Raw genomic sequence first — 25,888 nt, forward strand, 5'->3', positions numbered from 1 at the left:
ATTAAGTTAGCAAAAAAGGTTGTACGGTTGTGACAAACAAGTGGCAAAGGCCTGGAAACTGTTCAATGAAATTCAAGAACAAGCTTTTATTCAAACATAATTACATAAAACAATTATAAGCATGTGGATACCCTCATTCCTTCTATGTATAAAAACTGCTATAAACACAGACCTGGGTTGATAACTGTTGCATACACATAAAACAGGCGTGAAAGAGGTGTAAGCCACTTCCAAAAAGTTCTAGATCTACTAAAGCAACTGGATGAGAGAATAAGCAAACCTGTAAGAAACCTCTGACCCAAGATTTATGAGAAATTGGTGACACAGATGATGAGGTGATGAATATAAGACAGAAGGTATATGTATGCCACTCACACATTTAAAGTGATAATCTAGAAGATTTTAATTTAAATAAAGTCACTATCTATCAAATGAGGTAACACAATGGTGAATGAGCCTATGGCCCACTTTGCATCTGCAGAATTATGGGCTGGGTGTCTGTGGGGACATTTGTGGAAAAAATTTGCGCACAGTTAGTGACGCCAGCAGTGGTTGGTCTGCCAGAGAGGGTAGGCGGAGCTAAGCGGCTGCATTTATGGTCTCTGCAAGTGTTGCGAGTAAACAGTAATCTGCTATGGCTGAATAAACAAAGAAAAGATCGATGACTACAGATCCAACTTCAAAAGTAAGTGAAAATCCAAAGAAAAAGAAACAAATGTCATGCTCAGATGAAGGCAAACAGTCTACAGACGAAAGCCACCATCAGTGATGAAAATCAGGAGTTATAACCGGAGCCAAACGTGGACGTCAACACTGTTTCAATATCTGGGAAGTGTGCTCCCACAATTACCGTTTATCACCATAGGTGCACAGAAGAGATCTTCGAAATAACAACTTTAATTTTATTTAATACAAAACACTAATGATAAATCAATGTTATTATAAACATTCAAACCAACATGTAAATGTAAATGTAAATATCCCATAATTTTCCCATTAAGTAAAATTTGAATTTCCATATAGTTTTTGGGAGAAATCGCTGCGGTAACCACGACTGTTGTGTCAGGCACACAGAGCACACTAAAGACACAGACTGGCTGCCAGACACTCTGCCCGTCTTCACCACCTGCACACACGGGTGAGCAAAGTCTGGAAATAAAGACGGTGACAGCTCTTGCATAATCATTACATATCCTCATTATCAGTAACAGTCATAGTTCAGGCCGAGTTCGCCATAGCACACTTGTATCCTCAGATGATATACCAGGGTGGGGTACCATTGAGATAACCATTCTGGCATAGAATGAAGTAATCTGTGCGAATGCTGTAAACTGCTGCGACTCCTGTGTGTAATGCTGCATTGGCACTGCTGGACAACCACGCAAAGAGAGAGGCAACATGTAGAAAATTGCTGCTTTGGTGTGTGACCCTGCTGTGCCCAACCATCATGCTTTGTAACCCCCACCTCACCTACAAGCTCCTTGATTTCTTTGTAAAGAAAAAAAATCCTTTATTTTCTCCCTCTCTTATCTCTGTATCCGGCGGCTGTGCGTATGCATTGCTCACAGTGACTCATAGTAGGTGAGGATCACACCAAATGTGAGTGTTGCAAATTGCAATCAGTATAATATGGCTTTATGGAGTACAGATATCAGTTGGCCGATATTATTGGACCAATAAGGGTCCATCACTATGTATCAGTATCAAGGTGTGTTTTCCAATAAACGGAAATAACTTTTTCAAAGTCAAATTAGATAAAGCAAAGAACACGGCTCCAGGTGATTTACAAATGGTGTCTTCATGTCTGAGTGTGTAACTTTGAGCATTTTACAAAACTCTCAGCACTGTCTGGTCAGTGATGTGCTACATGTGCTGCAGACAGTTGATTATGATTGATTGACAATAATTAAAAATGTCAAAAAAATATATATATTTTAATCGGCTGCAAATCAGTAATCATTGAGTTCCTCTCATCTAAAAGCAGTTACTGTCAAAACAAATCCCATAAAGGTCAGACTCTAGTGTGGAGCGTTTAAGAGTCACTTTATGTACTTTACATTTTAACTGTCCTTAACAACATCTTTGACGTCCATCTGACCCAACTCTCTACTGTGAAATCTTCTAATCATTTCAATCTTCATGTAACTAATTGCTTTTGGTTTGCATTCGTCCTCCAACTAAATTGTTCGTCAGTGTCATATTTGAATGAAACAATAATGAACACAGGATTTGGTAATTTACTGGCAAATTGAACCGTCCGAGCAGAAGGTGGACAACACAGGGTGCCCTTATGACTCATCGGGGTTGTGGGAAATGTTCTTGCTATGTTGTGTGTCACTTCTGCCATCCGCTCGCTCCAAAACCTTTCCTGTCATGCCCTTCGTACGCAGCCTGACAATGTACAAACCCTGTAAATATTATTTGTTAAGTCTCTTCTGTGTTATATATTTGCTGGACTAATGAAATGGTAATTTTTGAAAATAGCTGGTACTGAAATACGTACAGTCTCTGTACATTGTCAACCAGGCAGGACAGAGAGGCAGGAAGGAAGGGTCCTTCCACTATTACTTTAAATAAACAAACATCCATCCATTATACCTGATAACTGTGAGCAGGACTTCAGTGGAATTATATTGTGATGACATATCATATATATTACGAGTGGGACAAAATATTGATTATTTATTTATGTTGTATTTGATAGAGACAGATACAATATACATAGACAAACTGAAAACAGCCATCCAATGCAAGTATCCTAGTGTTTATAGCGTCTGGTAGTTTGCAACACCTGTCCCTAGAAGGACTTTTAGGAAACTGAGAGGTTACTAACAGAAAAGTAACAAAGAAAATACATTAAATACAGCAAGAAAAAATTAAGCACCCCTTAAAAACATTACATTTAAAAGCCAGACATGAGTGCAGGTTTGTTGTTGAATAAACCAGGATTTGGGAGCTCTTTAAAAAGTGGTGAAGTTTGCAGCAAGTTCCAAGACTTTGTTCCTTTCACCGAAAAAGCTGTCTGAGCAAAAGATGATGAATGGCACCATACAATTGCCACTAAAAGCTGCCCTGGTGGATCTGCTTAAACTCTGTAATCTTTTGATGTTTTTACAGAAAGGCTTAGGAGCAAGTCCATTTAAGTTTTACATAATGGAAATCAATAAAGTTTGTAAAACTTAAAATCTTATATTTACTAAAAATGAAACTTAAATAAAAACTTGTTTTCCAAGATTTTCAAGGCCCGATTATAATGACACTCTATAGATTTAATTACAGACTGGTGGCAGCCAAACCATAGGACAGAGAATATCATTGAATTTAGAAACAGCATGGCACAGTCTGATGTCTAGCAATTTGTTATTATCTTAAAACAGGTGAGGTTAGCCTTAATCGTTTTACAAATCTTTTTAGCATGACTTTTAAAATTTAACTGAGAATCTAAAATAATCCCTAAATACGTCATCTTTGGTACTTGTTCAATGAGCACACCTTTCATTTTAACATTCAAGGATTCTGTTGGAGGTAGCTTATTGAAAAACATAGATTTTGTTTTCTTAGTGTTTAGTGTGAAACAAGAGGCATCAAGCCAGGCTGATACTTCTCTGGAAGTTCTTTGTTAGCTTATCTTCAACAGTATGCCAGGTTTTACCAGATGCATGGACGACATCAGCATACATCTGGAGACCAATACCAGGGCATATTTGTGGTAGGTCGTTAATATACAAACTGAAAAGGATGGGACCTAAAATACTTCCTTGGGGGATTCCTGTTTCACTTCTGTAAAAGACTGCCTTGATGTTATTGATCACAACACACTGTTAATGACCCTTTAAATATGAATCAAACCAAGATAGGGACCGTTTTTAGAAATTGTACATTGACAGTTTCGAAATTAAGATGTTGTGATACACATTACCAAGGCATTTTACAGCAATAAATTGTCGTTGTGACTAGTGCAATACAATTATTGGCCAAAGCAGAAGTTAATCAGATATCGTGATGTATCATTATGATTGACTTGCATTATATCAATTATCGCAGAATCGCAATATTATTGTTATCGTGGGCCTTAATATATATCGTATTGTGCTATCATTTTATGCATTTCTGTGTATTAAAAAAAGGAACAACATTAGTCATTATCCTTGAGCACAAGGAAGTAACCTTTGCAGACATAAGGGTAACATACAGACTTCAATCAATAAACAGCGTGATCTAAAACCCTGTATAACCTTAACTAGAGGGTTTTTAAAAAAAAAAGGACTGAGTGCCCTGTAGGAGCTGGCACAAACACAGAGAGCCCGAGCATCTGTGCCACTCAGTCCTGCCAACATAACTACCTCACGACCAAGACGGACAGCCAGACAGCCTGATCTGACATAGATGAATGTAGGTTAAGCACTACCTCAATGTACTTGCTGCCTGCAGATGGACCACCTGTCCCAAACAGCATGAACAGCACTTAGAGGGTCGTACTGTAAACTGTTCATATGTTCAAGTAAAATTGCAACCTGCGATATTTTAAGTCATATTAGGACAGTTGAGTTGACAAAGTTCAGAGATCTGTTTATTTGGGATTAAGAATCAATGTAACTTTAAATCACTGGGCAGCCTGTATCTGAACATCTTTGTGGAACAGTTGGAAAAGAAAAACTGAAAAAAGTGTGACTTTTAAGAGTTTAATTTTCTCGGTTATTAAAAAATGAGTCAGAATCTGGACATGAGTCTTGAAAACAGTGGTATCTGTATAAATATTCACTATCAATGCTGAGCTCCTGCAGCTCTTCATCCCTCAAAGATGCCTCCCTCTACGATTTACGCACCTTGGATGGTGAAATACCCTGCACTTCCGGACTAGGTTTGACCCGCACATCCAGTGCACACCCACTCATCCTCAACAACATCCAATTGAATGATGCATTCGTTGCACACACACCGACTATACTGCCCTCCTTTCTGTTGTCATCTTAGCATCTAAATAATGTAACACTGCGAGGTAGAGCCACTTGACCGCAAACTGCTTGAACATGCCTGCTTAATCCGAGGGATTAGCTGCAATTAGTGGTTCCATACATCCTTTAAACCATTAGAAGTCAAGCACCATTTAGAAAAAACACACACTGGGCAAAATGAGTGATTATTCAAATGTGCTGAACAGAGGCAAAGGTAGCTCAGAGTGACACAGAGAGAAAGACAGGGGAGAGCGTGGGAGGACTCACTTCCTCACAGACTGTAAAATCCTTTTGAACGGCACCGAAATCAGGAGAGAAAAAAAGAACAGCTATTGTGAAATACCTAGAGAAGGCAGGCCCATGTTTACAGTAAGATGTGCAATGGTGTAAATAGAAAACTAAAAAGGTTTCCTGGTGCCCACACTTTTTCTCTGAATCGCTTGTGAACATGTAGCTATCGGTCATAAAGCTTCCAGTCTGAATCATTTACTGTTTCCCGGCTAAAATGGTCCCCTGAACACATACAGCTCTGAGTCACATTTTGACAGTTTGGAAGATGAAGTTAAATGAGTGAATTTAAAACAATTTTGCCATGATCAGCCTGCAACAAACAGAAATGCTGAAGAGTTGAGCTTTTTTAGGAGTAAATGGTTTCCTCATGAGAAATTTCTTCAGGTTATTTCAATTTTACTCGCTTTGTTTTAAATTTAATCCTAAAAAAAGGGGTAAACTGCAGCCAACAGTACTGCTCCTAAACACTGAAGACCATGCTATTCTTTGGATATAAGGGGAGTTAACTGTGTCTTACATTCAGAGAGTCAGCATTAAAGGTTTGTCTTATCAATCCATACGTGCTTAACTGAATCAATGTTATTTCCTGAAACAGGAGTTTAGCATAAGAAATTATTTTTGTAGTCAAAAGCTACTGCACCAGCAGACACAGTTTCCACTTACAGGACATTTATTAACATCAATCTAAATACACATTAGCAAACTAACGGACAAAATTTCCATCATCAATCAATCTATCAATCACTCAGTATATTAAGCAATAAGTGTGGAAAGAACCAGTGACCACCAAAAATTGCAACAGATGAGCAGTCAAAAACTTGAATATATTGTACTGTCTCTAGAGAGTGGCAGCAGTGACGGTTCAACATGTTTAGTTGACTCGCTGGTCGTAAGATACTCATCTAATACGTGCTTGTTGTGCTTGTTTAAAAATGTAATCTGAATAGGAAATGGCTCACATAAGAGACTGAACCCCAAAGCCTGATCTGCACACCAACATCCCCCACTTTAGATGAGGTGTAAAATGCAGAGACACGATGAAACCCAAGACAGAAGAGTGAATGCCTGAACACCTCTGCAATTATTTCCCCTTAGTAATGAGATTTTCTGCACACATCACTATGATCCTACTCACAATATGCACATTAGATTTAGTCTTTTTTTTTTTACAGATGATGTGGTCCTGTTGTTTATTTATTACAATAAGTTGTCAATGTAGCCTTTATACTTAATCATTTACTCATTTTACCCTTTCTCTGACCTCTACTATTCTGTAGTGACAAGTGCTGCTCTTCATACGTGACAAAGTAGAGAGTTTGCCAAGTAGTGAACCATCCTTCAAATTCAAAGAAAGATATGGAAATATAAAACTTTAAATATTTGAAATACATGAGCAAAAAGTAGCTGTCTTTTAGTTTGTTTAATATCTGAATAAACCCAAGTAAATCTGCAGCATTAAAATAAAAACTAAAGGCCTTTCTTGCGACTGCTAAATGAACAGTTTTGACATCCACCACCTTCAAAAGGACTATTGCACATATTTGCACCAATGTTTTTATCATTACGTAGTCTAATGGAATTTTATGTAACTTTGGTGCGACTTTGAATTAAATATAATAAAGGTGTAAAGTTTTAAGGTGACACTGTACTGTAATGTTTACAGAATCAACACCTTACTGTACAGCAATAGCTACAAAACTGCAACCTGTACTGGAAATAAAACAACAACAAGATGGAATTTGGAAATATAATCCACATGAAACATTATTCAAAGCACGTGAGAAGTTTCAGGGATTCCCTCCTACCTGACGCTTTTGTCAAACACCTTTGTGCGAAACACCTCCTCCTGATCCAGACTTATGGTGCAAAAAGTGCAGAGATCCCTTTGTCGATTTGGACCCGAGACTGGACCGAGGTTCTTAGCTTCACCTGCCGCACAGAGAGAAGAACATCATCAAGATAACAGTATTCTCATGTTGAAAGGAAAATGTAATAACTGTTAATTAATTGCAAAAACATATACACATGAGTTCACTGTGCAATAGTCTTTGGCACATCAGATGACATAACTAAAATACATGCTTACAGATAGATACATCCATTCGGTTTTGAGAAAAGGGACATTTAAGTTTCAGATTTTGCTTCACTAATTCAATGCATTCGTGCACAAGTCGAGAGTCAAACATCTACAATAAGCTAAATGTGCACGTTTGGATCAGTTTATAATAATACGTTATATATTATAAACATAAGTATTTAACCCTACAGTTAATTAAAAAAAATATTCATTTAAGTAAGGGTTAATGTCACTGAAGCTGACTTAAAACGTGCTAATCTGAACCAATATGAAATTGCAATCAAAGATCACACGCAGGAAATATGCTTTTACAATCAACATTCTCACGCTGATATCGGGACACTGGCTCTTGCCAGGTTTCAGGGCGAGCTGAAGAGCGGATGTAGCTGAAGAAGACTTGCACCTCCTATGTGGTTAAAAACATGAAACACTGACTTCCTCAGCGTTACCAGCGGTGATGGTACAGCGCTGATTCACAAATAACACCTTTGTAACACACACAACATTTACACACACTGCCCTTACATTGCAGGCAGACCCAGATTACATGTCATGGAGTTTTGTGCAACACGCACACTCTCAATTACTAAATCAAAGCCAGATAAGTTCAACCGGAATCTCTAGAACAGCTAATGGCAGTCACTGCAAGTACAGCACTATCAATAACTTCACAATGAGTCAGATTTAGACCTGAGGATTAGAAAGGCAAAGATAGCAGTCTAAATTGATCCTCTAGCTAAGGACAGGCACCCTAAGCCCAGGTGGGGACCTAATTAAGAAAAGTCAAGTATGAGATCAGCTTTTTAACAGCCTATTAATAAGAGCGTAAACTTAGCATGGCCAGTGAACACAGCCAGGATGTCACTAAGCTTAGACCAGGTTGACCTGATGGGAGTAGAGCCCACAAGCACACAAGCACACAGAAACAACCACTTACTTTGGCAGACCAGCCCTACTGTCATCTCTTCTCTTTTTCCACTAAAAACAGAAGCATGTTACCTTGTGATAACTATGACCTAAAGGTCAAAGAGTGTGCATAAACAATGGCTGTCTTGGCTGATGACTGCTTGGTCATTTAAGAAACTGGTCATCTTAAAAGTGTGTTAATAATACTTCTTCACAGAATGCCATCTCTAATAATGTAGGCTAAAGGAAAAAAGACAAAGTGTGAACAGGGAAGAATGGAGTTTCGCAAGACTGCAAAGTGAGTTACATGCCATTATAGTTCCTCTATTTTGTTCTGCTTACCGTTTTCTCATTAATTCATAGTAGTGAAACTGTTGTCTTCCTATTGTGGCCTATGCTTACGAGCATTACATACTACTTAGCTTACATTAGCCTCACAGTAAACAATGCAGTTAAGCCACATTTATAGCTTGTAATGTCAGTCTACACCTAATTTTCAAGCATAAAATGTCTCTCAGTCGCATATAGAAAAATGTAATTTGGCATACATAGAACATATTTAAAATACCTCTATTACTGCTAATAAATATACAAAGGAATAACATATATGGTAACATTTTACTTTACGTCCCAAAGAGATGAAGCAATCTGATCCAAACCTTAACCATGATAATTTACCTCAAACACCAATATAGAGATGGCGATGCAGTGGGTGTAGAGTGTACCCTGAGTAATCTCACCCTCATATTGCATGTATTGGATTCATTTATAAAAAGCAGCCCTATGTGTCTTGAAAACAAAACAAACCTGCAGCAGGTAGGCGCTTCACTGGACAAGCCCAGTGTGTGAATGAGAATGAGGAAACTAGCTAGTTAGGTATTTGACTTTAAAGCTTATGTTTCCGTTTGCAATATAATAACTACATCGAAGTAATTTGCTTGCAAATCCTATTGCTATGGAAGCTTTAATCGTTGATGAACATGTAAATGATGAGTGTTTCCTGTTAGTAGCCTCCACATGCAGGTCAAAGAGCACACAAGCCTGTGACCAAGATATGACTTGTTATTTTATATATTAAAAGAGTCTGACTGAAACACTTGAGTGGCTAATGTATCTCTTAAGGCTGAATTACAATTACTTGGTTACTTAATTTGATAGCGTAGCGTTTAAAATGAATGTTGTCGCTGAAATAATGTTATTATAGTCAAACATTAGACATAAGATAGCTGAATGTCAGATGCCTGCAGTGAGTAACGTTATATCTGAAATGGTTAGACTGAATCGGTTGGTAGTAGCTAGCCTACTTTATCACCAACGTTGATTAGGCTAACATGGCAGCTCAAGTCCATATAAAAACCCTTATTTTTAAAAGGTTAACACTTCTAGTACGCACAAAACACTCAGTTTGCTTGCACATCTTAGCTGACGTCCAAGAAGCCCTGCTCCATGAATGAAATCATTCACAACAAGCTAGTAGCAGCTGCTAGCATGCTAGGCTAACTTGACGTTAACCAGCAGACCGACCAGATGAACTGCTCCTCTGCCTCCACACTGTGAGAGCACGCCGCGCCCCTCCGGCTTCCACTCGCGCTGGTTCGACCAACCTCTCTCCCCCTGTGAGAGACGAAAAACATCGGCGTGCCAGTCAAACTTACATATTTTACCCCGCAGGCTCTGTAAAATCCGAATACTCGCGTCGTCCTCTTCCGCCATGGTCAGAGCTGACTGTCGCTGCTCCGGTGCATTCAACGCTGGTTCATCACATCCGTCTGTGAGTGCAGGCAGAGTGAAGAGAGCCAGTCCCACCGCCGCGTCACGTCAGGTCCCGCACACACAGTCACGGGAGAAACATCAAGCGTCCTTAGCAGTGGAGCACTTTGCTTGAGCCCTTTGCTCCTTCATTCTTAAGATCGTATGACTTTTAAAGGGATTAAGCTCTCTCTCTAGTGTTGCTCGTTATGCAACAAAAAAGCTCGCTAACAGCTAATACTTTGACTTGTAGTGTTGTGACGTTCGCGAATGATCCGATTCTTTTGAACGGCTCGTTAGTGCGAACGACGAGAACCGAGTCGTAGGTGAGAGCCGTTGTTATTATAGTTGTTATGTAATGCGCTATAATGAGATCCCGGGTCTCATCAGCTGTCATTTGACCTTCTTTTTTATCTCTATAAACAGACATCTGCATGTAAGTTCAGCTAACAATCCGTTCCAGGTCAAAATTCAACCTGAGACAAATTCCCTTGAAACGGTTTCACGAAAGCTGTTCAGCATTTAGATTTCCCGACTTCCTTGAATGTGTCAGATATTATCGATCTGACCTCCGTTCAACAAATATGCATTTTAAACTATTTTTTTCTTCTCCTCTTGAAGACAGACTTGACTAAGCTTGCATTTTTACTTTCTACAAATTTGCATCATGATCTTGAAATTTCAGCAAAGGTAAGGCCTGTTAATTAAAGTAAATCACAAAAAAAACGATTTTTACAATGCAACACGTGGAAAAGGAAGTCTTGCCCGGAAGTCGTTTGTCGCTAACCGCTGGCTGCACGCCCGGCACGTTCATCACTTTCCCCAGAGGCTATAATCTTCAGACCATAGCCGATGAGATCCAAGATTGGTTGTGCCCAAATTTCACTGCCCGCCCTAGATCCACTTGCCGGATTACCTTTTTTCAACTGGAACTCGGCTATACTAGGTCACGTGCAGCAGAATCATGTTGCCACAACATATTGGTGAAGGTGAGCAATATTATAACCCTCCGCCAGGTTTGTTGTTTTTTTGTTGACATCTCTGTAGTCATACAAAGTTGTATCATAAATTATTGGCAAATCAATGACTTGATTGATTACTTGTTCCTACATTATTCTGCCGTTTCCTTTTAAGTTTTAAAAGCATGTGTCTTGACACAGGAAAATATAGTGCAGGCACGTTCGTGAATCTGACCACTCTCTCGCCTCGGATCTTATTACTCCGTTCCTTTCCGAGAGCTGTTCAAAAGATCCGCCTCCTTTCTAAGAGCCGTAATTCCCAACACTTTGACTTGTGAAGCTAGCTTAGCTTGCTAATCTTGGACACCACAGGGCTTTGGGTTAACCCTGTCCGTATGTGACACACTTGTGTGAGGCTGAGTTAAATCTGTTACCACCTGTGTGAATGAATTACCACTACTCAACAACAAATACCTGAAGCGGAACTGTTAACTGGTGAATTTTAAGAAGGATTTGGCCCGAAAAAAATTACTTTAAACTGTCTTGAAAAAAGAAACCTTACTAAATTCGCAAGCATTACTCATTTTTTGTAAGATCAAATTTACACAGATGATATTTTAATGAATACCGAATGGTGTTAGCAGGCTCATGTGAAGCCAATTTAAATTTCAAGACTAAGGAATTTAGCACCTTTTCCTGATTACATTTTTAGCAGGATAATTCATTGGAAAATAGCTGGGAAATAGCTTGGATGACTCTATAGGATTTATTGGTCACTTTGTGAATGCTTATTTCATTGGAAAAAACTGTATAACTATCTTTTAAAATATGTATGCATACATAGTTTTTATCACCTTTTTATCTTAATTTGTATTCAAATCCTATTCCAATATCTCAGATATCAGATGAAAGTGTGACTCACATCCTGTGTTCTCTTCCTCTCTTTCAAGGTGATGTTGCTTTTTGCTCGGTCTGATCTCCATCGCTCATAGTAGCAAGGAGCCTGAAAGGGTGGTCAGGTATGCATTATAACTTTTATAAACAATTTCTATGCAATATTTTAGTTAACACCTTGCACACACTAATTCACAAGACCTTTATTCTGATGATGTCTCATCTAGATGTTTTACCTTTATTTTGTTATAGACTTACCATTTACCCTACCAAGATTATCTATAGGTTAGTTTTCATAACACAAAAATATATGGAATTAATGATCATTATATCAAGTCAATGTTTAGTGTGTATATTATATTTTATTGAAGTACAATAACAGCTACTACAATTTAGAGAGCCCTTGCCCTTTTCATATTAGTGCAACTAGTCTTTACTTATCTCAAAGTGCAGTGGCTCTTTATGCCAGTAGCTCTGATTACAATATTAAATGAAATGTAAATAAAAATGCTGCCTACAATCTGGAATATTATCAATAACATCACATGAATTGTTGTTTTTAAATAGGTATTTAAGCTGTATTAAATAACAGACTACATCAAAGTCGATTCAATATGTAGCCTGTATGACATTTTTACATAAACCTTATGATCCATGTGTTACAACTCAATGACAGTCTTAGGAAGAAGCAAGGAATTTGTAACCGTCTGGAAATATTGTCTTGAGGCCCAACTCTAAATACAGATGCAGTTTGAGTGGAAAAATGAGGGAATGAACTTCTCAGATGGGCTGCAGGTCCCCAAAGGACTGGGAGGACCAAGTAACCACTATCTGGCTTTAGATTTGAGGAACAGATTTTTTTTTTCCCCCACCCATTTGGCGGTTTTAAATTTGGCTATTTTAAAATTGACCACTTTTTCAAAATAACCAATCTTCACAATTCCACACTGAATGATTTCCCTGTTCTTGCCGTACAATGTGTCATCTAGTGGTCACTGAATAATGTGAGTTAATGTTCAGGTGTTTACAGTATTTTAACCAGATTAAATGAGAACAGGGTTTAACTGTTTAGAATATCAACAACATTTATTTAAATAGTTCAACATGTTTTTTTACATAAACACAAAAAATAAGAACTTTAATCTCAATGGTGCCATTTGTAAATATGAAATTAAAACAGAAGTAATGCTGCTTAGAATTAAAATGTAATCATAAGTATTTAAGATAGATTAGCTTTGTCTAACTATAAAGTGCAACTTAACATGGCATGTTAACTCAACGGATGTTTCAGAAATTTTACAGTTGCAAAATGCATATTGTTTTCCCCACACATGTTTCAAAAAGTGAAGATGTAACTATAGTAGGTAGCTTTTCAGTTGTCTAACACATCTTGCCTTTCTTCTGAAATTGCACACCGTGTGAAGAAACATTTCTAACCTACATGTATCTTCTTGAGGTTACAGTCGTGTCAATGAGACTGCCATGTATGCATAGACAATGGACAAAAGTACAGTCTGTGTCAGAAGGTCCTATAATATCCAAAAAATATCTTCTACAAAGGTGAAAAATCCCTCAGTCATTGACATTGAGAAGGAAGAAAGTACAGCCTATACTGATATTAGATTCTCATTGTAACTGTCCATTCAACACATTTTATTGAGCTCAACTTTACAAAATCTTGCGTTTCCCATCCATTTTTTTCTATTGTTGATCAAAGTCCTCAAAGATCTTTAGAAAAATGGCTCCTCCTTGCACACCCATTTCTCTGGCTTGTGTATAGAAATGTGGGAAGCTTTACTTTCAGAGTCACTGGTCTTAAAGAGTTTATAGGACTTTTTACGGTCATTGTGAATGTTTTTTCTTGCCGCTGTCAAAATATCCATGTTGCTGTCTCTGTCATAGGCTTGTTTTTTTGAGATGGGATGCATAGAATGCTGTGCGTTGATCTTTTTTTTCGGCATTTTATGTTTGACCTTCGAGGGTGTCTGGGAAAAACCTGGGTCAATGCAGGGCAATAGTGGACTTTTAATTTTGGAATACGACATGTCTTGGTAGGCAGTCAAAGGCATGAAGTCAGATGTATCCTCGATTTTAGGCTTAATTTTATCAATGGAAAATAGTTCTCCTTCCACCCTTTCACTTTTGATGTCAGGGCCTCCTTGATTGTCTGTGTGTTCTGCTTTGACGATGTCTTGTTTATTGCCTTCACTCGTGTATTTTGAACATGGTGTCAAGTTGTCAAAATTATATCCCTCATCATTTGTCTCCTGGTGTTTTTTTTCGTGGCTCCTCTTGGTGGCAAGGTAGAGAAAACGCTGGGGACAGAAGGAGCAGCGATACTTCTTCTCTGGGTTAGGGCTCCGGGGTGTATTATCAAAGCAGGAGCCATTTTCCATACAGCTGTTGCAGATGTAATCACCACCAGCAGGTGCCTCTCCAGGGGGACCTTGTTTACCACAGGTCCGACAGAAACATGGGTGGGAACCAATAACATGAGCCCTCAGACCGGTCTCTGTGATGAAAGAGCTGTCACAGATGTCACAGTTGTATGTGGCCCTCGGGCTGGAGTTCCTGCTAAAGGTACGTTTCACCTCTCCACTTCCACCCGAGACGCTCTCTTCTGTCAGCCTACTACTTCTATCAAGAGGGGCCTCACTGGCAGCAGTTCTGTCCACAGATGCTTCTGGGTAATGTTGAAACAAAGCTTTTCTGTGCTTGAATCTCAGCTTCTTTCTTTTCTTTTTAGCTTTGTAAGAATAGTAGGGACGCCAAAGCATATCAGCTGCATCAAGGTCATTGGGATCATCGAATGTCTCTGTGGCAGCAGTGACTTCATTTCTGAGTCGAAGTCTGGGACTCTCTGAGTTTTCCCTTATTTTAGGACATTGACTTGGGCTCTCCTCTTCATTCACTTCTCTGATTCTCCTTTTCTTTCTGGGGAAGAGCTTGGATCCTTTGATTCGACGGCGGATGATGGCTTCATTGCCTATTTTTACTGTTATTTGACAGAGCGGCATGGCAGAACCGTCCACAGATGGACCTGGGCATACAGGTTTGGCAATATATGTTTCAATCTTTGCCCCCATCGTCTTATCACGCACCAGATTCTCGGTGCTTGATTGAAGTAACTCCTTGGTCATATCCTCAACTCTTTTTGCAGAAGCTGATAGCTCACCTAACTTTTTAACATTGTTTAAAGAATTTAAGAATGGCACACTATGACCAATGTGCTCGGAGTGACTTAGTGCTAAAGAACTGTCTTTGTAACCCACTGCAGGAGGCTTTGTACTGGGTTGCAAAGAGAAGGTACTGTCAATGTTAATGAAGGCCGGCTCTCTATTCTCAGCCTCTTTTCCTATGCCTCTCTGAATTTCCAATTCACTGCTCAGACTTTGGTCAATATCTTGGTCACATGGCTTGTCAAAGCTGATGCGAGGCATGACTGGTGCCACCATCTTTGTCGTTGCCATGAATGTCAGAGGGAATGAAACAGTGTCAGGATGGCTGATCAGACTATTTTCTTCAAATGGTGGGATAAGAGAGCTGCTATCTAGTGGGGCTTGATCCCCTTTTTCCAGACTCTCTGAGTATGTCTCACTATACGTTTTGTATTGTCTCTTTCTAAACTTCATAGGCAAAAGCCTGTACAGTTTGATTGGATACACACTGGCTTTCAGCCCGCCATTGGCGGATTTCTTCTTAACAGCTAGACTGGGATCAATGCCGTGAAAAGACTTCTGATGGTTCTTGAGGATATAATATGTCATGAATGTCTCCAGGCAGAAAATGCACTGATAACGGCGTTCACCTGTGTGCCAGATTTCATGCTTAGTACGGTACTCTGCCAAGGCAAACACTTTATTACAATAATGACAGGGATAGGCCCTCTGCCAGGAATGTACATTCTCATGCCGCTTCAGACTGGAGAGGGTCACATAGACCCGTTTACATACACTGCAGTTGTATCTCCTTTGACCGCCACCTGGCCTCACTACCTTCTCCTCCCGTGGAGGCTCAGATTGGTCCGGTTGAAAGGGCTCTGGGGTGGAGGGGTCAGGGGAGGGAAGCTGTGTTATGATGCTCTCTATGTTTGGCATTTCCTCTGAATGGAGCTCTAACTCTTTGGTAGGCATGTCAGTGGCTTGTAGTTTAGGTGGTCCTCTTGCAGCTTTTGGACAGGCCTGCTCGTGGTTCCGCAGCCGTTTGAGGTGTATGAACTTTCTGTGACAAAACTTGCAAAACAAATGACTGACGAAACGCTTTTTGTGTACCTCTGAGTGAACAGTGAGAAGAGCTTTATTTGTGAATATCTCTGGACAGTGCTCACATCCGTAGATTGAAATGCTATCCTCTGTGTGAGGGGAAAGGGGTGGTGGACCCAGCTCCATTCGAGCGTTGTCAGGGGCTATAGGAAGCCCTGGTTCTATACGTTTTTCTATTTCTGACTCTGAAAAAAGCGGGGGTGGTGTCGTGACTGCAAGAGCTGCAGCAGGAACACCATCAGCTAGTATGGGGTTGATTGTATTTGGTTGATCTGTTTCTGGTTCAGCTGGTGTTGGTAGTAGACTTTTACACAAAGTGCCTCTCAGCCTGTGGCGCTTTTTAAGGGGGCCTGTGTTCCTGTAAAGGAGTTGCTTTGGCTGTGGTATTGCTGGCTTTAAGACCTTACTGTCCCATTGACTGCTTTCCGTGCTTTCAGTAGATTTGCTGACTGCGTACGAGTGCTCTGAGAGGGCCTGGGTTGTCTCATTGTTTCCGTTGTGGCAGGAAGATGTAGGGCAACTTGATGGGAGCTGTCCCACATCTGGTGACTGCCTCTCCCCGTTGGTTTGAACCAGTGGGGTGAAAAGATTGTTCCCAGGACAAACTTCATTGATGGAGAAGGCATTGGTGATGCGTGGCCCTGTGGCACTGTCGATCTCCTCAGGCCTGGGAGCTTCCTTCTTTGTTTTTTTAGACACTGGGGCTGTGCTGGAATCTGTGGGTTTAACAGATTCATCCCGCCTCTCTTGTTCTGCAAGTTTCTCTAAAAAAGGAATTCCAAGTCTTTTGCCAGCTGCCACTAGCCCCCCTGTGTCCTCTACACCCGGTGTTATCACTTTTGAGCAGTAGATAAAGTTGAGGATACTGGCGAAAACCTCAGACTTCAGGTCCATCAGCTCCAGCACCTGGCTCGAGTTAAATGTTTCAGGCGTTGTCAGAGCGTTCCTGAAGTACCCGCTGCAGGCTGCAAGGATGTTCTTGTGGGCCCGAAACTTAACATCCTCCACCACAATGGTAACATCACAGAAAAGGCCTTGTGAGCGCTGCTCATTGAGTTTGGTAAGCACAGTTTGAGGGTGAGCACTATCCATCAGGTTCTGAGTGCATGGGGACACCACAGTCATCTAAAAAAGAAAGAAATAGTGACATCAGGTTATTGTAAAATGGTGGATCTGACTCTTAGAAAGATGCAGACGATTTGTGTACATTTTGTATTTGAAAATATTTGAGCTTTTCCAGTGTTCTAACACTAGATGGCAGTGATGTCCTGATAGATGAGCTTCAGTGCAGACAGTCTGGTCAACAGTTGTGACTCCAGCTATGATGATCTCCATCCTGTTTCAGTAACATAAATCCAAACAGTTTAAGCTTTAATGAATGGGTCACATACTGAGTTTAAGACTGACAAGCATAAAATATTCAAAATTGAGGACACTTGTTAGATTAGTTTTTTAAAGCTTGTCTGATTGAATTGTTGTAGAGAAGCATTATGTTACAGCAACGGTTGAGCTGTAGTCATTAGTCTGTGCCAGCCTGTGCTGCAATGATAGTTTTGAGTAATGGGTTTATGATTGACTGGAGTACTGTTTTTATATGCCGGAAGACATGTGGGAAGGCATTGTGGAGGCTACTTTCAATATGAGTTTAAGAGGCCGATACTGTGAGAATCTATTTTTTCAAAGAAAATGATACTACTGAGAAAGAATTGTGACGGTTGTGATTAATACGGTGTTGTGATCTAACTAATGAAGTTCTTAATTGCTTCCTATAAGCAACAACTTTTTGTCAGCCAAATAATTACCTTTCTGTTTCATTGCTGGTTTTCTTTGTGGATTCATTTGCTTTTTCATACATAGAATATTATTCTCATGAACAACCTGAGTTGGTTGTTCTAATCCCAGAACAAAGTCATCGGAAGACAAACAACAGCATCACCCCTATATGCACGTGAAGCCCTGCACCTGGTAAAAAATATGCAATGGCTCCTTCTGTTTTTGTTGACAATATTAATTGTAATAACTCAGTGGTAATTAACTCAGTGTGCTAACACAGCTCCGCACTCAGCGTGGTTCAGTTGTTGTGACTTATTCTTCCTAAGGCCAAGGTTAATATGCAAATGAGATGCGGACAGTTACACACTGATGACTCATACACTCCCTTCATCAGTTGTCTTAACAGACATTGTAACACTTGTAACACTAACTATAAGAAACAGTTAATTAGTGGCAGCTGCCAGGAAGGACAAGTGATATATAGAAACACAGAAGTACATAAGGAAGAAATAATATCACTCCTCTGCCTATTCAAAGCAACAGACTAATAATAATAATATTGTAATACTACATCTGAAGGACACGTCTTAGTCTTAAAAATGGCGATGAATCTGCTTAGGCGAAGCAGATTTCCGGTAAGGCAGCGAACAACATCGTTGTTGTATATTGAAGAGGGCGCGTTTGTGGCTTTGTTTAATTCTGACAATAAACTGCAATGACCTGCAGCCTGCAACTGTTAGAGGCAGTTCATTCATAGCTTTTTTGTAACAGCATGTATCACCCTGCTTGATGTTCTTATCGTGGCCCACTCATAGCAGAGTCAGTGCGGTTTGAGTCTGTACTGAGTCATTTAGCATGTTTCACATAGCATGCTGACTGTACCTGCTAAGACACATTTAGCTTGCTCTTGTAACGCATGAATCATCACATCTGCATCAACTTTATTCACACCGTTTCACTTTGGCTCAGTGAGAAGTGATTCCTTTCATAAATGGCTGCAGTAAAAGTCGTTCAGTGACTGTGCTATTTACTTGAGATGCTTTTACTACACTGGATGCAACATGGCTATATTTAGTTTCTGTCTGTTGTAAAATTGTTCCTTGTTCTTTCACGCTTCCGCTCAATAACTGGAAGTTTAATTTGTCGTGGTCAATATTAAAACGAAGAGATTAAGTCAGTGCAAATTAAACTGTATAAACACTCAACACATTATATCAAACCAAGATTCAGTAAAATAAATGATATACAGTTAGATTTTGTGTCTTGGACACGACGCTCTCTTTGGAAATATGTGTGCATTTCTTCTCTTACATGTAATTAATTTACAGGAATATTTTTTTTACTCAGCGTGGTCTAGGTAATGAATCAGTGATGGCATTTTATGTAAGTTTTTTTCACTCATTACCAATTTTCCATTTATGCAACAAATACAATATGGCCGCCGTTCTTTAAAGCCCCTCAGACTGCTGAAAACACAACCAGCCTCCTGCCTTCTTTCTCAGACAGGCCTCCGTTGTCATGGCAACATGCTATGGCGCAGCACTTATTGGGATTCAGCTGGATGGCAAGTGACTGTATTAGCTGTCCGGGTATTCGGTTCCCTGTCTCCCACATACATCGTGCCCTCTGTGAGAACCTGCAGCACACAGCAGCCTACAGAGCATCAAGGTTTGCCTTTGTCTCCGCTCCAGTATACTTTGTGTTTGTTCGTAGTCTGTGTGTCTTTGTCTGCTGCAGAAATGCTACTCAAAGGACTTTCTCATCTGATAACAGCAAGTGATATGCTACTGCTTTTATACTCATCGCTCAGATCATGCTGCTTAAAGAAGCAGTTTCACATCTTCTAGTTTGCTATTTGACTTTAACGCTTTCGTTATTCAAAATGTATACCAATTGTTGTGGTGTAGTGCCACCACATGCTGAGCGGAAATGTAGAATTTGTCATCAGTGTTAATGATTTTTGCCACACCCAACCTTACTTTAGCTTCAAAGCTCGTTTGAAATATTTCTTTTACGTCTCGACCTGTAAAATAAAAATCCCCCTACACCAAACCACAAACCATGAAATGAGTATCGCAAACAGACAATCTCATCAAACACCGAGCGAAATGTCAAAGCAAAAGCCACTTCACGCACCCCTGCAAAGCGTACTTCCGCAACAAAAAAAAAACAGGTTATAAATTGAAGGAAACCATGCAAAACATACCTTAGTAATTCAGAGAAAGATGCACGGCGAACAGGAAGCAGTGTCATGCAGTATCCCTTCTCTACAGCCCTCAATACTGCCAACTATACATGAAAAACAGTTTCGTGAGAGCAAGGCGAAAGTATTTTTTTCTATGATGGTCGCTGAAGAGTGGTGTTGTCAGAAGCAGAGCTTTTTCTGACGTCTTTCTTCCTCTCCCTCCCTCTCTGTGTGCAGATGACTCCGGCTCCAACGTCCTTCGCCTCTATCCATGCAGCCCGGGTCCTGGGCTAGATCTGCCCTGCCCTCCTTTGACTGTCCCTCTTCTGTCCTACTACAGCTATAGGAATAACTCACAGTTTAATACAGCGTGCAGCTAAACCGGAATATGGCTCTGCCTTTGTGCTAGCTAGGCAACTGAAGCATTCGCTCTGGAGCCACTCAGAAGGAAACGGCAACTTTTATTAAGCATGGCAGAGGGCTGTGGGGAGAGCGGAGAGATGCTGGGTGCTACATCACACACCAGCTCTGCACTCAATGCCCCAGCCAGAGGAAACGCTCAGCTGCATTGCTGGTAGCAGCGTAGAGTGAGGGGTACAACGAGCGGCGTATTAAATCTCCTCAGCACCACATCAGCATCAGCTAGATCCTGATGCATTAAGCTGACCACAAGGAAAAATGTCTTTTGCAAAAACCAAATTATCTTGATGAAACGACGTGCACCTCGAATGCATAAAGCTACGCCATCTGTTTCATGCTTGTGCACACATGCTCTGTTCGTGCAGCAATCTATAACACCAAAGCTCCTCTTCCGTGCTTACGCAGTCACTGTGGTTAGGTAATGCAGAACCCGAGAGAAGATGGCAGTGACTACTGTCCTATTATGTATCGCTGCAGACACAGGACAGATGTTCATCGATGCTTTGTCTCACCATTGCAGTGAGCGTGCAAACTGCATGCAAGGCAGAGAGGGAGAAAAGAGAGTCCTGCTATCAGCGGGGACTCTCGGTACACCTATATGGAGGCTGCTGATTGATGCAAAAGCAGCAGATGCGTCAGCACTGCAGACTGCAGGGGGAGGGGTGGAAGCTGAACCCGACATAACACTGTGAGCCTCTCACTAGCCTCTGAGGACGGAAGCTGCTCTTTTATTTACACAACTGAGTGTAGTCATATGACTGCGTCGGTCTTATCCTCATGCTGTCTGAATCCCACTTTAAACCAGTTTCAAAGCCATTTAATTTCACGTATTGTTGACTTCAAAAGACAAAGCAGCAGGTGCTATATCATTATGCATGCACTCACTCTTTGCCCTGGAGGGAGGAAACAGGCTATTCGTGGAGGGTTGTTGCTTTGTCTCTTAAAATGAACTCGATGAACCTTACATCTTAGCCGCTGCTGTGTTGTTCTGTTCCCTTTTCTATGCGCAGAACATCACATAGTGTTGGTTTCATGAATACGCAATTGACCACAGGCTCGGTCTTCTATTTTTGGTGCTAAAAGAAAGACCTGCTTATTTAGAGACTTCTACATTAGCCAGGGGAGCAGCCAGTGTGTTAGGTTGTCAGGAAGTAAAATTTTAACACTACATTAGTATGACAATCAAATGCACAAAAAACAGAATACAATAAAGGCAACGGTAGCTTTAGAGTATTTTTGCTCTACTAGAACGTCTATATTTAGGAAACTAGGTCTGGAGCCAGGCTGAAGCTGAAGTGGGATAAGTGTGGAGCAACCAACACAGCCAACAGAGAGTCCTGTCAGTCGTTTCTGGCACCCGAGACCTGAACAAGGAGGATCAGGTGGCATTTGAAGAGAATGTACAGAATGTGGAGCATTTTTTAGTTTATGTGTTAGTGCAGGTTTTAACAGTGAATGTACAAATACATCTCAGCATTCTAAACCATTGCTTCTTTGTGCGGTGAGTCCTCTTGTCCTAGACGTCTAACACAAAACAGCCACTAATTTGTATGTACAGGAAAGAATGTATACCTTATATGCGCTAAGGGTAAAATGCATCTCTGGTAATCTAATCAAATAAATGGCTTTAAATAAATCCGAGCAGACCATTTAAAATTATTGTACCAGTCATAATTGGGGGAAACGTTCTTTGCGAAATGCAGGTTTGAGGACCATTATTAATGTTTATGTTAGAATTGGGAAACTTTTTTTATAAAATCCCAACCGAAATAGACAAATGGAAAATATCACGGCCCTTACCTAAAGCAATTAGATATTATTATATAAAATGGATCATACGAGGTATTTTGGAAGAAGCACCATGTCACCCTCACTCGATATCACAGCTAGGATGCATATATAACAGCAATGCAAAGTTTACAGGCCTCTGATGCTCAGTAAGCGCAGCTGCGGCCTGTAGAGACGCTGATCAGCAGGGAGGCACAGACCGCAGTACAAGGCTGAGTAGGCCTCATCCTCATTCTCAAAGCATTCACACTCTAAGCATACAAAGACACTCATCCCTGGTAGCACTTAGGTTTCTGCCTTAACAAGCACTCACACTTTGAGTCGCCTACCAAAATGCTTCTGTCTGGAAGATCTTGCTGGGCTTGTCTCCGCCGCTATGGAAGTCTCTGTGGTGTTTGTTTAGGAGGAGGAAAGGAGACACGACTCCTATTCTCCCTTTGGCCTAGATTAAGGCCTTTACCATCTTCCCTCTTCACTGCTGTCTGGAAGTTGCCTGTGGACTCTGGTTCTGGCAGAGGTTCCCTGTTCCTGCTGTGCTGCCACTGCTGCGTCACTCCCGCTGCATCACTGACCCACAAAGAGAGCAGGAGAAGGAGGGGTGGTGCAGTGAATGTGTGGAGGCAAAAGGGATAAGCAGAAAACAACCGGCACTGCTTTCCACTGCTCCGGCAAACAAATGGATGAGGCTTCCGCTCTGCCTCAGTTTGGGGCCTAGTTGCTGCTGTGGTATTCAGGAAGTGGGTCGGGAGACAGATCCTTTATTGTTACGTAATGAATATTTTTCCTCCTAGACCAGACTCAGCTGAGAAGGCGGTATCCAGTGTTCAGAGGCTAATAATAGGCCGTAGTTCTGACCAGTCAGATCGGCTCGCTGTCATATCAGATTGTTCTAACACCCAGCTATTCTTTGTGAAGAAGAATATTTAATGATGAATAACGTTTGTTGGATGGCCTTTATGTAACATGCTGGAAAACTACACATTCCTCTCGTCCCTGAACACAGGACAGTGGAATGACCTATGTTTGTGCTCCTGTTCTGTCACCCTTTGGTGACACTAGAAAACAAGGTCAGTACTCTTGTACGTAGCTGCTCTTATATATGGCACCATATGTTGTCTCTGTCCACTAAGGTATAAAAAGAAAACAGTGCATACCTTTGTCTTACGCTACTGTATCTTGCTTGTGCAGGTTTCAGGTGAGGTAGGACCAGTGTTGAAGTTGCCCTTACAGACGTATTTGTATTTGGTTTCTATCTAGAGTACTTTGTTGTACTCTTTACGCCTGGATATGGTAACCAGGATTACAACACTTGTTTTGCACACGTTACCCTAGGGTTTATTTGCTTGATCCTCCTCCTCCCATCATCTGAATCTACTTTATTTTGCCATGTTGCTCCCTCTGGTGGCTACATGAGTGAACACAGCATTTAGACCACATACAAACCCAGGTTGGCTGAAGGCAGAGACACCATAGAGTGTAGAGAGCCTTCAGCAGAGGGCGCAAGAACAGCTCACTGGCAAATGTAAACAGGAAGTATAAGTCAAAATAGCGCATTTTTTCCTGATACGTCAGCAGGACTAGTGCTGCAAGTATCAACTTTTTGTTCTAAGCCTTTTTTTAGAATATATTTAGCAGTTGTTTTTCAGGAAACACAATGGGACACAAATACTATATTTCACAGTATGCTCATTTAGTTTGAAATTAATATTAAACTTTTTGCTGCAATTGTAAATTGCAAGTAACTTTATCAATTCATTCGGGGCGGCTGTGGCTCAGCGGTAGAGTGGGTTGTCTCTCAATCAGAAGGTTGGGGGTTTGATCCCTGTCTGCTAAGGTTCACATGTTGAAGTGACCTTGGGCAAGACACTGAAACCCAAATTGCTTCCAAGGGCATAGCCTTCGGTGTGTGAATGTGCATAGATCTGATTGGAGATTGGCATAGTAGCTTTGCCATCAGTGTGTGAATGTGAAAGGACGAATGTGACATGCAGTGTAAAGGCGCTTTGAGTGGTTGGAAGACTAAAGAAGAGCTATAAGTGGAGTCCATTTACCATTGAATCCTGCTGGTATTTGTCATCCAAAATCTAACATGGATGAAGCAATACATACAAAAACTGATTTGTTCAGAAGAATATTAGGGTTTTTCAACCAATGGGATACATTTTTTTGTAGTGCACATAACTCAACAATGCATTTTAAACTCACTAAACCTCACTCAAAACACTGGCTCTTTTCTCACAGGATGCAAAAATAAAACTGACTACTGTAATATCATTAGTTTTGTAGTTGTTTTAATAAAACTTCAGCTTTACCACTCCTTACTGCTACTGGGGTGGAAAAGGGTGAAAAACATTTTCCTCCAGCCCATGACATTTGCAATGGCCTCCATGTCGCTCGTAAACTCAGCACAGCGATTCCTCACAGTCTGCTCCCAAAAGTTTTCAGAATTGCAGAGCTGGTACAGTCCAATGAGAGCACAAGACAACAAGACACAAGTGTACAAATGCTTGTGATCACAAACGTATATGCCAGAAAGGGTTAGGGATCAATAAAGTACATCTATCTATCTATCTATAGACAACCGTGTACTGTTGTAAATTCAGCAATTGAGAATCTCTCACCTTTCTGAATCTATGTGAAGCCTGTGCCAGCAGTGTTGTGTCTTTGAGCTCGAGGTAGGACAGGATTCTGAGCAAAAGGTCATCAGGTAAGCGCTCCAGGTAATCAAACTTTCCTTGACAAAGTGATACTGCGTGTTCCAGGATCCTCTGCCCAAAAGCAGCACCGACTTGTTCTATAGATTAAGAGTGGCAAAACACAGCCTGGACGTAAAATATATGAAAACCTCCCTCAGCATTCTCCGTCAGATGATAGAATTTCATAAATGCATATGCTTTCTAGCCCAAACAGATTACTATAGCAGTCAATATGAATGACAATTCAAATGGGTTTTTAGTACCATGCGAACTGTTGTGACATGCAAATTAATCCACAGGGGATAAATAATCTAGCTATCATTCTAGATAAGGAAAACGTACGATGCAGCATTTTGTTATGCAGGAAATCGTGATGGGATTTTTTGATCTCTTTGGGTGCAGCGCCCCTGGATTCAAGCCGCACTGAAATCTTCCATGACCTCAGTATAACCTAAAATGGGACAAAAATAAAAGGGGAAACATTACACATTTCACTAGAGGGTAAGGCTAAAGTATGTAATGTTAACCCCCGGCAAGGAGCCATTTCAAGCCAGCTAGCTAACTAACTAACTTAAAATAAAGCTACCATCAATAACATGCACCGTCCTGTCAACATTTAGCTTTTTACAAAGTTAGGCTTTGATACTCTACATTAAATAAACACTCAACCATATACTCGACCTCATTTTTGCTAATAACAAGTTGGAAAAAATCTTTTGGAGGAGGTGGACCTTGACCACTAATTTGAAATAGCTGCTCCCCAAGTAAGGACGCCATTTTGGACGCAGAACTGTAGCCATGACAACTGAAAAGCAACTGAAATAACAGTACTTACACAACGGTAGAGAAGACAGGTCCATCTGTTTTATGGTACGCTGGTGTGAGTCGATAATTAAACAAGGCAATGCAGAACATCTATTACATTTATAGAGG

The 25,888-nt window shown here is 40.6% G+C and overlaps 3 protein-coding genes across 5 annotated transcripts in view; all 3 read right to left on the minus strand.

The window, feature by feature from the left end:
- Positions 1-9,959, minus strand: part of rasa2 (RAS p21 protein activator 2) — a 33,219-nt gene extending 23,260 nt beyond the window's left edge. Inside the window, exons 1-2 of the mRNA XM_069668385.1 lie at positions 9,885-9,959; positions 7,052-7,175 (exon numbers count right to left, since the gene is read on the minus strand). Coding sequence (XP_069524486.1) covers positions 7,052-7,175; positions 9,885-9,942 — 182 coding nt within the window. The 5' untranslated portion in view covers positions 9,943-9,959. The remainder of the gene's footprint in view (positions 1-7,051; positions 7,176-9,884) is intronic.
- A 2,716-nt stretch (positions 9,960-12,675) lies between these two features.
- zbtb38 (zinc finger and BTB domain containing 38) lies at positions 12,676-22,678 on the minus strand. Of its 3 annotated transcripts, none has more exons than XM_069669078.1 (2): positions 22,589-22,678; positions 12,676-17,218 (listed from the first exon to the last, which is right to left on the minus strand). In XM_069669078.1, the coding sequence occupies exon 2, from the start codon at positions 17,216-17,218 to the stop codon at positions 13,562-13,564; it is 3,657 nt and encodes a 1,218-aa protein (XP_069525179.1). In that variant the 5' UTR covers positions 22,589-22,678; the 3' UTR covers positions 12,676-13,561. The 3 variants fall into 3 exon arrangements, with proteins under 3 accessions (XP_069525179.1, XP_069525178.1, XP_069525181.1); XM_069669077.1 differs by lacking the exon at positions 22,589-22,678 and adding an exon at positions 20,073-20,148 and having other exon boundaries at positions 12,676-17,429; XM_069669080.1 differs by lacking the exon at positions 22,589-22,678 and adding an exon at positions 20,073-20,132.
- fbxo36a (F-box protein 36a) lies at positions 22,389-25,732 on the minus strand. Its single transcript, XM_069669040.1, has 6 exons — positions 25,637-25,732; positions 25,298-25,406; positions 24,881-25,053; positions 24,572-24,714; positions 22,720-22,826; positions 22,389-22,510 (listed from the first exon to the last, which is right to left on the minus strand). The coding sequence occupies exons 1-6, from the start codon at positions 25,730-25,732 to the stop codon at positions 22,389-22,391; spliced, it is 750 nt and encodes a 249-aa protein (XP_069525141.1).
- Positions 25,733-25,888: the final 156 nt, after the last annotated feature.

This window comes from Semicossyphus pulcher, unplaced genomic scaffold (genome assembly GCF_022749685.1).
Source record: "Semicossyphus pulcher isolate SPU_LCO1_2020_fin unplaced genomic scaffold, fSemPul1.0.p SCAF_19, whole genome shotgun sequence".
Classification (NCBI taxonomy): domain Eukaryota; kingdom Metazoa; phylum Chordata; class Actinopteri; order Labriformes; family Labridae; genus Semicossyphus; species Semicossyphus pulcher.

Coding starts and splice junctions, on each gene's coding strand:
- zbtb38 (XM_069669078.1), bottom strand. CDS start 17,218: ATGACTGTGGTGTCCCCATGCACTCAGAACCTGATGGATAGTGCTCAC.
- fbxo36a (XM_069669040.1), bottom strand. CDS start 25,732: ATGGCGTCCTTACTTGGGGAGCAGCTATTTCAAATTAGTGGTCAAGGT. Junction 25,054..25,297: donor GCATAACAAAATGCTGCATC/GTACGTTTTCCT, acceptor CTTAATCTATAG/AACAAGTCGGTGCTGCTTTT. Junction 24,715..24,880: donor CTTCACATAGATTCAGAAAG/GTGAGAGATTCT, acceptor GGACTGTACCAG/CTCTGCAATTCTGAAAACTT.